The following is a 12,514-nucleotide window of genomic DNA, read 5'->3' on the forward strand; positions in this document are numbered from 1 at the left end:
AGGGGGTTGGTGAGAAGTATATGTGTCTGCAGCCTTCTGTGAATGATGGTGGAGGCTCTGTTCAGGTTTGGGAATGTATTTCTGCTGTCTTTGGTAATTTGGTGCAAATTGAAGGAACAATGAATGCTGAGAAGTACAAGAAGATCCAAATCCACCATGATGTCCCATTAGAAAGGAGGTTAATTGGCAACAACTTTGTTTTCCAACACGACAATGACCCCAAACACACTGCAAATGTCATTAAAACTTATTTACAAAGAAAAGCAGAGTCAGGAACTCTACAAATATCAGAATGGGCCCCTCAAAATCTTGACCTTAACATCATTGAAGCTGTCTGGGATTATTAGGATCACAGGAAGAAAAAGAATTTTTTAAAAAACCTCCAAATCAAGAGAAATTATGGGAAACATTGCAGAATGCATGGAACAACCTCACAATGGAATTTCTCCAGAAATTGCAGGAAAACTTTCCAAAACAGATATCTGCTGTGCATAAAAAAGGTGGTCACACCAAATATTGCAATTTTACATTAATATTGTAAAATACAATAAATATTTGTTTCATTAATTCAACATGATTATAATTTTTATTAGTCAAACTATAACAATGTGACAATAAAAATGTTGATTTTCAAGGTGGCCGGACACTTTTGCATCATACGTGTTGTCGTTTTTGCAGTGATCTCAGACTCATGGTAGAGCTGGGTACAAACATCACATGGAGGACAAAGACATTAGTACATATTGGTGCACATTCACACAAATCACAATGGCATTAGGAGACTGTCAATGAAATATATTGGATTTGACTATTAGCCCGTTGGAGTTTGCCCGCAATGGGGGCTTATGGATTGGGTCTTGTCTGTCCATCCGTGCATCCGCAACCATACCTTGGAGATGGCATCCCGTCTGCCAGCATTAGTTGGTGGATGTTAAAGTTCCCATGGTATCCATTGCAAAGAGTAGGCGAGCTATCATCGGCACCATGGCTAAATTACAAATTCCTGTCCTAACCAGCAGAGGGCATCGTATCAGCCGCACAGCGGTGCCCGCAGCCTTGTGCTGCATAAGAACAAAGACGACGACCTGAATCATGAGCCAGGGCTTCAGAGGGGCACACTAAGAGGCCAACCCTGAGATGACGACAAAAGCATATTGATCTTAATGAGATGCGGACAAACACAATTGAGCACACAATTGACCTTCTTAAGGTATTTCGAACCATTATTTCTTCCCATGCTATGCAATTTGGGTGAATTCTGCTTTGGTAAAAATGCTGGAGTCCTTTGGGTAAAAGCTGCCCTGTTGAAAAATTTCCGGTGCTTACTGCATCATTATACTGCTCCCTGAAGAAGAGCTGCTCAAGCTAAGCCACTTCAGAATGTTAGCCAACTTGTCTGTGCTGTTGGCCGTCGAGAGCTGGAAGCTGGTAGGTATTGGCAGGCAGTTCTGCGCATACTCCAAGCTGTGCCGCGCAAAAGTTGGTTCCACCTGCAGGTTGTACAGCAAGTTGAGAACTTTTCAGCTTTGACATAAAAATGAAACTCAAACAAAGTAAATCATATTTCATGCAACACAAACATCCTCACAAGTTGTACTTTAAGTTCACTTGGGTAAAATGCCAGGGGCATAGAAGAGGCCCCTTTATATAAGGGTATGTGCCATGTGGAAAAGTAGAGAAAAGAAGGGACATTCCATAGTTTATAGAAAATGTCGAACAATAGAAAATAAGGGACATTCAAAAAAAAATCAAGTGCATGCTGTACTACCCATGTGTTCTTAGGAGGAATCAAGTAATGCTCAAGAAAAGTTCATATAAAGGGGCGCCAATTTAATTCATACACCTGCATGAAGAAGTAAATGTATTTCATTTGCCAGATGTAGCAAACACGGAGCGGGAGCATGCGCATTCTGACTTCCTGTTTAGAGGAAGGTAAATATGGTTTCATGGATTAATCGTCTTCGATGATAAAGATCCGTTTTGGGTTTTGGGAGAATATACCATTTTAATGATGAAAAAAGTGGTTGATGGCACTAAGGAACGAGCTACGTGTAGTTGAGGGAGACTTTATCCTGACCGTGAGACAGAAGTAGCATACACGTATTGACGTCATGTGTTGGCTAAGAGGAAAGGGAGATTTCTGTTTTTATGACAGACAGCTCTTGGTATAACGACTAGCTTCGCTAGGGCTCGATAGAGAGAATTTTTACGTATTTAGTCTCCCCTAAGAGTTTAGTCTCCCAAGCAGAAGAGGAGTTTAGTCTCCCTTTGTCTTCCCCAAAGTATTACAAAAAGCTACATAGTGGAGATGAGTTTGCGCATGCGCAGAAACATGAATGGTATGCATGGGTGAAGAAGAAGACGACGTACACCGAGGCATGTGTGCACTGAGGTGAAATCGTGATGTTCAAAAGACAGGCTTTTCATTATTGTTTAATGACAACGTGAGAGTGATTTATAAGTGCAAGGATTTTCACGTGGACCAGGAGACGGGCAGAGATTTTGGCTTTGAGATAGAGCATACAGTGTAATGATGTCCAATGAGAATTTTGTCAACTAATGGTGTTGCCGGCTGAGCCAGGTTAATCGTAGTATTGCTTAGTAACAAGTTTAGTTAATCTTACAAGATTGTAAATAGAACTTTGCAGGGAGATGTACGCTGAATGGGAGAAGAGAGTATAATAAGGTTCTTCTTCTTCGAAATCATATCGTGTTGCAAGGCATTAATTGGAGTGTGCATGAGGAAATTTGTTACAGGACTGATGGTGCAAGAGGTGTCCGAGATGAATGCGACTCCAAACAGCCCTGGTCTGGGTTGAGATCCAGGAAAACCCTGAGACCACTGCACCACTCACACAATCGAGGCACCGTCATGGTGCATCCACATGGACTGGATGGAAATAACACATACAGTCACGTGAAAAAGTAAGTACACCCCATGTAAAGTTTTGACTTTTTCAACATATTTCAACATACAGCTATTTGATCTTCATTTCAACAATATTGATAGATAAAGGTGATATAATATAACAAATATCTTGAAACATTTACATTTTGTAGTCCATTGTATAATTTAAATAAACATAAATGCAAATTTCGCATGTGGAAAAAATAAGTACACCCCTACATTTATCACTACTTAAAATACCTAAAATTAGAATCAGGTGCACCAGATCAGGTGCAAATGATTAGAACATCGTTAGAGAGGATCTTGGAGGAACCTGTCTCATTTAAACCTCAGACATTTAGTTTGGTTTGCTCTTTGTTGTTGAGGTGTGCGGCGTCACCATGCCTCGATCAAAAGAGCTCTCTCCGGCCTTCAGAAAGAAGGTTATAGATGCCTATGAGTCTGGGAAGGGATTTAAAAAGATCTCCAAACAATTTGAAATCAATCATTCGACTGTCCGGAAGATCATCTACAAGTGGAGAAGATTCCAAACAACTGCCAACTTGTTCAGGCCAGGCCGCCCCAGCAAGTTCAGCCCGAGAGCAGACCGCAAGATGCGGAAAGAAGTCTATAAGAACCCCAGAATGTCATCACGGGACCTACAGGTAGCTTTTGCCACTGTTGTTGTCAAAGTGCACGAGTCTACCATTAGAAAAAGGCTGCACAAATTTGATCTACATGGGAGGTGTGCCAGGAGGCAACCTTTGCTGTCCAGAAATAACATCAGGGCAAGATTAAAATTTGCCAATGAACACCTAGGCAAAGACCAGCACTTCTGGAACAATGTGCTCTGGACAGATGAGTCAAAGGTAGAGCTATTTGGCCACAGTACCAGAAGACATGTTTGGCGAAAACCAAAGACAGCATTTGACCACAAGAACCTGATACCAACTGTAAAGCATGGTGGTGGAAATATTATGGTTTGGGGCAGCTTTGCTGCATCGGGGCCTGGGAAGCTCACCATCATAGAATCCACTATGAATTCTTCATTGTACCAGAGGGTGCGTGAGGATAATGTGAGGCCATCTATTGGAATGTTGAAGCTCAACTGAAGGTGGACCTTGCGACATGACAATGATCCTAAACATACCAGTAAATCCACCAAGGAATGGCGGAAAAGAAAGAAATGGAGGGTTCTGAAATGGCCAAGTCAAAGCCCGGATCTAAATCCCATAGAGATGTTGTGGGGGGATTTGAAACGAGCTGTGCATGCAAGAAACCCTTCAAACATCGCACAGCTGAAGGAATTCTGCATGGAGGAGTGGGCAAAAATTTCTCCCAGTCGATGTCGGAGTCTGGTAGACAGTTATAAGAAACGCCTACTTGAGGTTGTTTCTGCCAAGGGGGGCAATACCACCTATTAGAGCCTAGGGTGTACTTACTTTTTCCACATGCGAAATTTGCATTTATGTTTATTTAAATTATACAATGGACTACAAAATGTAAATGTTTCATGATATTTGTTATATTATATCACCTTTATCTATAAATATTGTTGAAATGAAGATCAAATAGCTGTATGTTGAAATATGTTGAAAAAGTCAAAACTTTACATGGGGTGTACTTACTTTTTCACGTCACTGTATGTGGAAGAGACAGAGGAGAATCACACCAATAACACATGGAAATAACACACGTGTGGAAGATTGACAGAGGAGAATCTCTGGGACTGGTTGCAAGCATTAATGATAGAATATAAACAAATGCTCAACAAATTAACGGAGGACATTGAACCAGAAGAGGAGGAAGTACCAGATCCTGAAATGGATGCAGAATGGAAACGCCTGACTGTGTTTGCAGAGCTCTCTACGAAGATACTCAAGGGTAATGGGTATACAAGGGTACGATGGTGCCCATTGGGCATATCTAGTGTGTGCAATCTTTCTCTCTGAAAGGTCACCCAGCACCCAAACTCCTTGGCATGGAAGGGAGGTGGTGGCCCCTAGCAAGTTAGAGACTGAATTCACTCGCCAGAATGACTGTCTCCCATGGAGCGTAAGTTGGGAAAGGTTCTGAAGGGGGGAGGGTGTTGCACGAGCTGGAGGCAAATTAAATTTCTGGGAGTTTTCTTACAGAACAATGTGGGAGCTAGGTGCATTGTTTTGTATGAACAAAGCAGTCAAATTGTGGGTAAAAATTAAATAAATGCTCATGGGAAAATACCAGCGTGACATGGTGTTTTCAGAAATCTTGATTTAGAAGTATAAAAGTGTAAATAAATCTGTTTGCTTAAATAAGTGAAAAAGAAATAACTTCTGTTCTTGCTGTAGGCAGGAAGAAATGCTTGCTGCATATACTTCTTGGAATTAGCTTACATGCACATGCCTATTGCAACAGTTATCTCTTACCAAAATGCCTGTTATGCTATGCTTGGCCCAACCAAAGCATTTATCAGATGATGTGACTTGGAATTCAACTGAAACCAAGAGTGGTGAAGATGTAATCAGAAGCTGCTCATTTGCTGATTAACTGAGGGTTTTGTAAACCTACATCGGAGCTTTTTGTATATATATGAGAATTGAACCTTGCTGCTTCAGAAGCGAGCTTAGTGTATGGCAAGCGACCTTCTCCACACGTGTGTTTTATTCAATAAATTGGTCTGAGAATAACGTGAAGCTCAGTGAATTTGGTTTGGAATAAATTGAAGTGCTTCCTACAGTTTCCACATGACACATACCCTTATATAAAGGGGTCTTTTCGATGCCCCTGGCATTTTACCCAAGAATGTCCCTTTTCTATAGTTTGCCACATGGCACATCTATATATATAAAACACAGTTTGTGTGTGTGTGTGTGTGTGTGTGTGTAATGTTACCGGTAGACCCCTAAACGGAGAGGCTCACGTACTTGATATTTGGCACAGACATGGCCATTGAGCCTGGGACGAACATGGCCGACCTAAAAATTGATTTCATAATATTTTTTTTACCATATTTTTACCTCAGCGCGAAATATTATGACCGGAATCTGACCGGTAGCAGAGCAGTGCGCTGATTCGCTCAGAGCGATCATGTGATGTTCGTTGCGGCCATTAACTTCGCACGTATTTCAGAGCGAAAAGCAATTGCGTTTTTGCCGGGTACTTCTGCAAGATTAGCATTTAGCATGATTTAGCATAGATAGTAGCATGTTTCACGTAGATTTTTTTTCAGTGAGCAGAAGTACCCGGCATTGTACGAATAATATATAGATAGTGCCGTGTAGGGCGGAGTGATGCCGCTGTGGGAGGGACCGAGCAAGGTCGCTGTGGGCGGGACCGAGCGAGGTCGCTGTGGGCAGGGCCGGGCGAGGCCGCTGTGGGCGGGACCAAGCGAGGCAGCTATGGGCGGGGCCGAGAGAGGTCGCTGTGGGCGGGGCCGAGCGAGGTCTGCATTAGTGCGTTGCCGTTGCCGTTGCCTGGTATAAAAAGATGGTGCTTGATGCTCTCTGCGTCAAGATAAGGACTTGATGTCCGTATCTTTACAACAGACATTCCAATGATGATGATGATAAATGTAATACCACTCAAGGAAGGCCCACAACTCAAGAGAGTGGAAAAAAACAATAAAATGAACAAAAATACGGGGAAGGAGAAGCAACCACTCAGAAGAATGACAGAAAATCATTTCCCTTAAATTTACCGTGTTCACCAACTAGCACGACCAGATACAGGACACCAAAATAATTTCCCTTACACATATCGTGTCCACCAACCAGCAAGACCATACCACTTACCTCTGGATCAAACTGTATTTCAAATATTCAAACGGTTTTTACATGCTGCCGTCTCCGAGCAACCAATGAAATTTTTAAAAAATATTGTAGTACATTAATTTTTTTATAATGTACCATATTTACGGCAGTATATTTATTTACGCCATGAGTAAGGAAGGAAAATTTCCAGCGCGCTGATTCGCTCATTCGCGCTCATTGATGACGATCACGATCACGTGATGACATGATCACGAATGATGTTCGTGACGCGATCACGTGATGTTCCTTGCCGCCATAAACTCACAGCAAGTAGCATAGATTTTAGCATGATTAGCATTTAGCATGATTTAGCATAGATAGTAGCATGTTTCACATATATTTTTTTCAGCGAGGAATATTATACACGGATTCTGACCGGTGGCAGAGCAGCGCGCTGATTCGCTCAGAGCAATCACGTGATGTTCCATCTCCGCCGCCAGTTGGCTTCACTTTTCACGGAGTATGAGCGTTCTATATATTTTCAATTCAGTTCCAATTCACTGGTAATTCCCTGTTTGTCGTTAAAGGCGGCAAAAAGGGTTGGCGTCAGGAAGGGCATCCGGCCGTAAAACATTGCTTCAAAAAGGGGACCAAAAATAACAACAACAACCACGGTTCCCGAAAAAGGCCAACCCCTGCTTTGCGGGGAAAAATGGCCTCCAAAGGTGGTTTTTTTTTGTTTGTTTTTTCAGTGCGCCGACTCGCTCACGTACTTGATTTGTGGCATAGACATGGCCATTGGGCCTTCACGGTGTAATTTGTGCGAGGCTTTTGTCCGAGTGAGCTTGAGTCGAGAGGGCGAATGTGCGGGTTGGGAATGTACGGGTCTCCCTTCTCCCACCCGGCAACGCCGGTACTGGAGGGCGTCACAGGATCGGTGAGGCTCCAAAATCCGCTTCGTGCTATTGCGAAGATTCAGGACGATGTCGCGATTGTTGTGCTGCTCTCCGACCATGAGAACTGCAACGTCATTGTTGACTGGCCCTCCCCTTCCCTCCCCCCTCCCCCACTCCCCCCACTGTGGATACAGACGTGCTCGTCCTGGCAGTGTCTACTGTGGCACGCCTTGAAAACACTGAAATTTGGGTTGCTTTTGGCACTGGAAAGCACCTGAGGTACATTCCTGCCCACGATATCGCCACTGAGCTTGGTAGTGAGAAGGCACGTGCACTTCCTATGTTTCACGCCTTCACTGGTTGTGATACGGTGTCGTCATTCGCTGGTCGGGGGAAAAAGACTGCGTTCGACACATGGAAGTCCTTCACTGAAGTGACACCAGTATTCTCTACCTTGCTAACGGACCCGACGTCGCTCAATGATTGCATGTCTGTGCTCGAGAAGTATGTCGTCCTGTTGTATGACCGCACATGCACAGAATCTAACGTTGATTCAGCTAGGAAACACATCTTCACTACAAAAGCGAGGTCCATCCACACCATACCACCCACCAGAGGAGCACTGTTACAGCACACAAAACGGGCACTATACCAAGGTGGACATGTGTGGGGACAGGCACTTGTCCGTTGTCGAGTACTTCCATCACCAGAGACATGTGGTTGGCAGAAGAGTGCCACACAGGGTTGGCAACCATTATGGACGGTATTACCAGAGGCAGTGGCATCTTGTTCCGAGTTGCTCAGGTGTGGGTGCCAGAAAGGTTGTAGGGGACTATGCAAGTGTGTTAGAGCTGCTCTTAAATGTACATCACTCTGTCGTTGCAGTGGTAATTGTGACCACAATGAGAGCAACTAATAGTTGTTTCAATGTAACATAAACATCCACACTCGAGAAAAACCATGCACATTTTCGAACTGAGGGAAATGTTTCAGCCAGTGTACTTATTAAGTACTACTTAATATCTAAACCCAATGTCCAACATGTCATAATCAACACAGAAGTGTGAATATGTTTAAGGCTCGACGCTGGGTAAATATTCTATAAATGAACCAGCAGAAACTTGAAAAGTGCAAAATTCATGGTGTTGTTCAAAGTAATCGGCAACAATGTAATGATGTATGGTATGGGAAGTGTTATTTAATGTATAATGCATAGAGTATATATGCATTGGATACAAATGTGTAGATCTATAAAATATGTCACTTAGTTTGTGTGGTATTTTTTCCTCCATCTTAATATGATTTAGAATTTGCAACTCGTAGTATAAATGATAAAGTAAAGTCGACTGTTTATGTATCTGGTCGATATCATAGAACTTGGCATTGCCATTGGTCACTATGAATTCAGCTTTTCTTAATTAGTGGTGCCATTTTGTCTGACATATGTGAATAAATCTACAACATACTTCATCCATGGTGTGATATGAATTACTGTGTATAATATGACATTTGCTAGATATCGACAAATCGAATGGTGGCGATCTTGAATTTCAACCTGAAATTGACCATTATATTGATTTATATGCATTTTTCAAAGCAAATAATGGTTCCATTGGATTCGTCATGTACAGAAACATACAAAAAGACACTTCATTCAGGTTTCTGCGTTGACTATTCATAAAGATATGACAATTAACAGATATTTCGAATCGGCCGGCGGCCATTTTGGATTTTTCCACTTTATGGGCTTCTCGGAAAAAATCCTGCTTGGTACTATATCTAAAATCAATTAGTAGGCCTTAACATCATATATGCCAATTTTGGTGCTTTTACCACAAAACCCACAATCATTTCACAAATCTGCCCCACTAATATATATATATATATATATATATATATATATATATATATATATATATATATATATATATTTATATATATATATATATATATATATATATATATATATATATATATATATATATAAATAAATATATATCTATATATATCTATATATACATATATACATATATAAATATTGTGTGGAGGTGTGGGAACGGTGCAGCATGCACTGAGTGCATGTTCAGTCGCATTGGCAGCAGGATAATACAGGTGGCGACATGATCAGGTGCTGGCGGTGGTGGTGCAGATGGTGCAACAAGAGCTGCTGAGGTCGAGAGAAAGAAGAGTGGAGAAGGAGACTGATGGGGGAGAGGTGTGGTTTGTCAAAGAGGGCCAAGTGGTAAGAGGTGGAAAGAGGAGGAGGTGGAAAGCAAGAGGGCTGTCAGCTGCTTGTGATTGGCAGGTGGTGGCAGACCTAAAGCTCCAATTGGTATTCCCAGAGGAGATCTGTGTGACAAGGTTGCGGCCTGACATTGTCATTTGGTCAGGTGCAACAAGACAGGTCATCTTAGGGGAATTGTCGGTACCTTGGGAAGAGAATATGGAGGAGGTGCACAAGAGGAAGAGAGGAAAGTACAGTGAGCTGGAGGCAGAGTGCCGGGAGAAGGGTTGGCGAGCTTCATGTCAGCCATTTGAGGTGGGGTGCAGAGGGTATATTGGCAATTCCTTTTCTGCATTTCTTGCTCGGCTTGGAGTGTGTGGGACAGAAAGAAGGAGGATGTGTGACAAGGTGGCCCAGGTTGCCTTGAAAGGCTCATTTTGGATATGGAGGAAGTTTATGGAGGCACGTTGAACGGTGTGGGTTGGTTGTGTGTGGTGGTTCATTTCAGCCTGAAGTACTTATTTTTTATTTTTTATTTGTTACTATTATTATTTCTTATTTTGTGTATACGAGTGAGTGGGTGAGGGTGTGTGTTTTTTGCATGAATTAATTTTTGCATGTGTGTGTTTTTGTATGTTGAGTGGTGTATGTTGTAAGGGTAGGTGGTTGGTTGGTTGGTTGGTGTTGTGTGTGTGTGTGTGTGTATGGGTGTGTATGTGTGTGTATGAATGATCTGGTGTGTTTTGTTGGTGAGTGGTGAAAGGTATAAAGGTGGGTGTTTGAGTGTTCCACCATGTTTGTTTGGTGCTGTGGATTCTGGATGCGATGTTGTTGTTGTTGTAGTCTGCGTTAGCACTGGCTGGGGGTGGGGGTATGTACGCATCCAGGTGTAGTTGCTGCATGTGGATGTGTATGTGCCACTGCTGGCCCACCTTAGCTGATCGTATCGAGGTTGAAGGGCCGAAACGGGATGATGCTGAGGACCTTGACTGAGGACCGGTTAGTGCGGCACACTTGTGACCAGGTGTGTTTTGAACTTATATATATATATACAGACTTGGCATTTAATATGGAATATTTTTTTTTGTGGGGGTGAACTTACTTTTCAAGATGACTTAGAACCAAAAGTTCATTGGAATTATGTTGAAATTATTCTAGATTTTGTTAATGTGACCTTTAAAAGAAACAAAAACCACATTTGACATTTCAAAACAAATAAATTGATCCTTGAAAGTGATGTAAACTGATATCGAACTCAATTCATGGACAGTACTGTGTTAAACTTCTGTACGTTTTCCAGAAGTATCTCTTTATTTTGCACATTAGCCAAAAAAAATTTCAACAAAAACAAAAGCTAAATTATGACTGGGATTACGGACAGTAAAATTACAGTTCAGTACTTCGTGTAACCCCCATGAGCATTCAGGAGAGCACGTACACGTTGAGGCATGCTGTTCACGAGATTTGCCAAGGTTTGGACAGGAATCGCTTGCCATGCAGTGACAGCCTCCTGCAATTCACGCACAGAGGTCGGCTGCTGGTCCAAGTGGTCGATTTGACACGTTAATTCTGCCCACAAGTTCTCCATCGCATTCATATCCGGGGACATGGCAGGCCACTCCATATGCTCTACACCACGGTCAGTAAGAAAGTGTTGGATCATGCGAGCACGATGAGGCCGTGCATTGTCATCTTGTAAGACAAAGTTTCCTCGAAAGGCTGCACGAGCAAATGGAAGTAATGTTTCTTCCAGAATGACCCTGTACTTGAACTGGTTCAGGTTTCCATTCAGAACAACCAGGTCAGTTTTGCCCCCTGCATGAAAAGCAGCCCAAACGGTCACCCCACCACCTCCAGCTTGGACTCTTGGCACTATACAATCTTCGTTGTGGGCTTCATGCACTTGTCTGCGCACTCGGACGCGGCCATCTTGACGATAGACCAGAAATCTAGACTCGTCACTGAAGGTCACGTGATTCCAGTGTCCTGGCTGCCATTGACGGTGCTCTCTGGCCCACTGCAATCGGCGCTGGCTGTGTTGTCTGGTCAGGCGTGGCTTTCTCAGGGGACGCCTGGCACGATAGCCTGCTTGAACCAGTCGTTGGTTGACTAGCCTTCTGGATACAGGCACATTTGTCAGTTCCTGCCACTCAGCCCTAAGCCAATTAGCTGACTTGGTACGGCCATTGCAGACTAACCGGTGCAGCTGGCGATCATCTCTCCTTGTGGTTCGGCGTGGACGTCCTGGCCTCGGTATTGGAGTAGGGACACCCCTCTGAGCATTTCGTTTCAGGATCTTTGACACCTGACCTTGAGTGATGCCATACTGCCGAGCAATAGCACGCTGTTTCATGCCAGAATTTCGAAAAGCCACCACTCCATGACAAACAGCATTTGTCAAGTTGACGGACCATCTCCAGAGGAAGCGGCAATAACTTTTGTAGACGTGCAGCAGTTGTTTTCCACCAATACAGAATGCAACAACCCTTATATACCCGATTGTGAAGCCAATCGTCAAATGTACCTGTCCTTACATTTTGTCACGCCACCTGTGATATAATCCTGTTATTGACTTCTTTCTGCGAAAGACAATCAGTGACATGGTTCTTTCAACAAAGACATCACCGAAGGGTAAAAGAAACGCACCAGATTGATATACTGAGTTCAGAAAGTAAACCCAAGTCAAGAAAAAAAAAAATTCCATATTAAATGCCAAGTCTGTATATATATATATATATATATATATATATATATATATATATATATATATATATAT

The 12,514-nt window shown here is 42.7% G+C and overlaps 1 protein-coding gene across 1 annotated transcript in view; it reads right to left on the minus strand.

The window, feature by feature from the left end:
• Positions 1 to 567: 567 nt before the first annotated feature.
• LOC137421296 (interferon regulatory factor 8) overlaps positions 568 to 12,514 on the minus strand; it is a 53,104-nt gene continuing 41,157 nt past the window's right edge. The window contains exon 9 of the mRNA XM_068107196.2: positions 568 to 1,490. Coding sequence (XP_067963297.1) covers positions 1,323 to 1,490 — 168 coding nt within the window. The 3' untranslated portion in view covers positions 568 to 1,322. The remainder of the gene's footprint in view (positions 1,491 to 12,514) is intronic.

This window comes from Myxine glutinosa, unplaced genomic scaffold, assembly GCF_964187855.1.
Source record: "Myxine glutinosa unplaced genomic scaffold, kmMyxGlut1.1 SCAFFOLD_2167, whole genome shotgun sequence".
Classification (NCBI taxonomy): Eukaryota; Metazoa; Chordata; class Myxini; order Myxiniformes; family Myxinidae; genus Myxine; species Myxine glutinosa.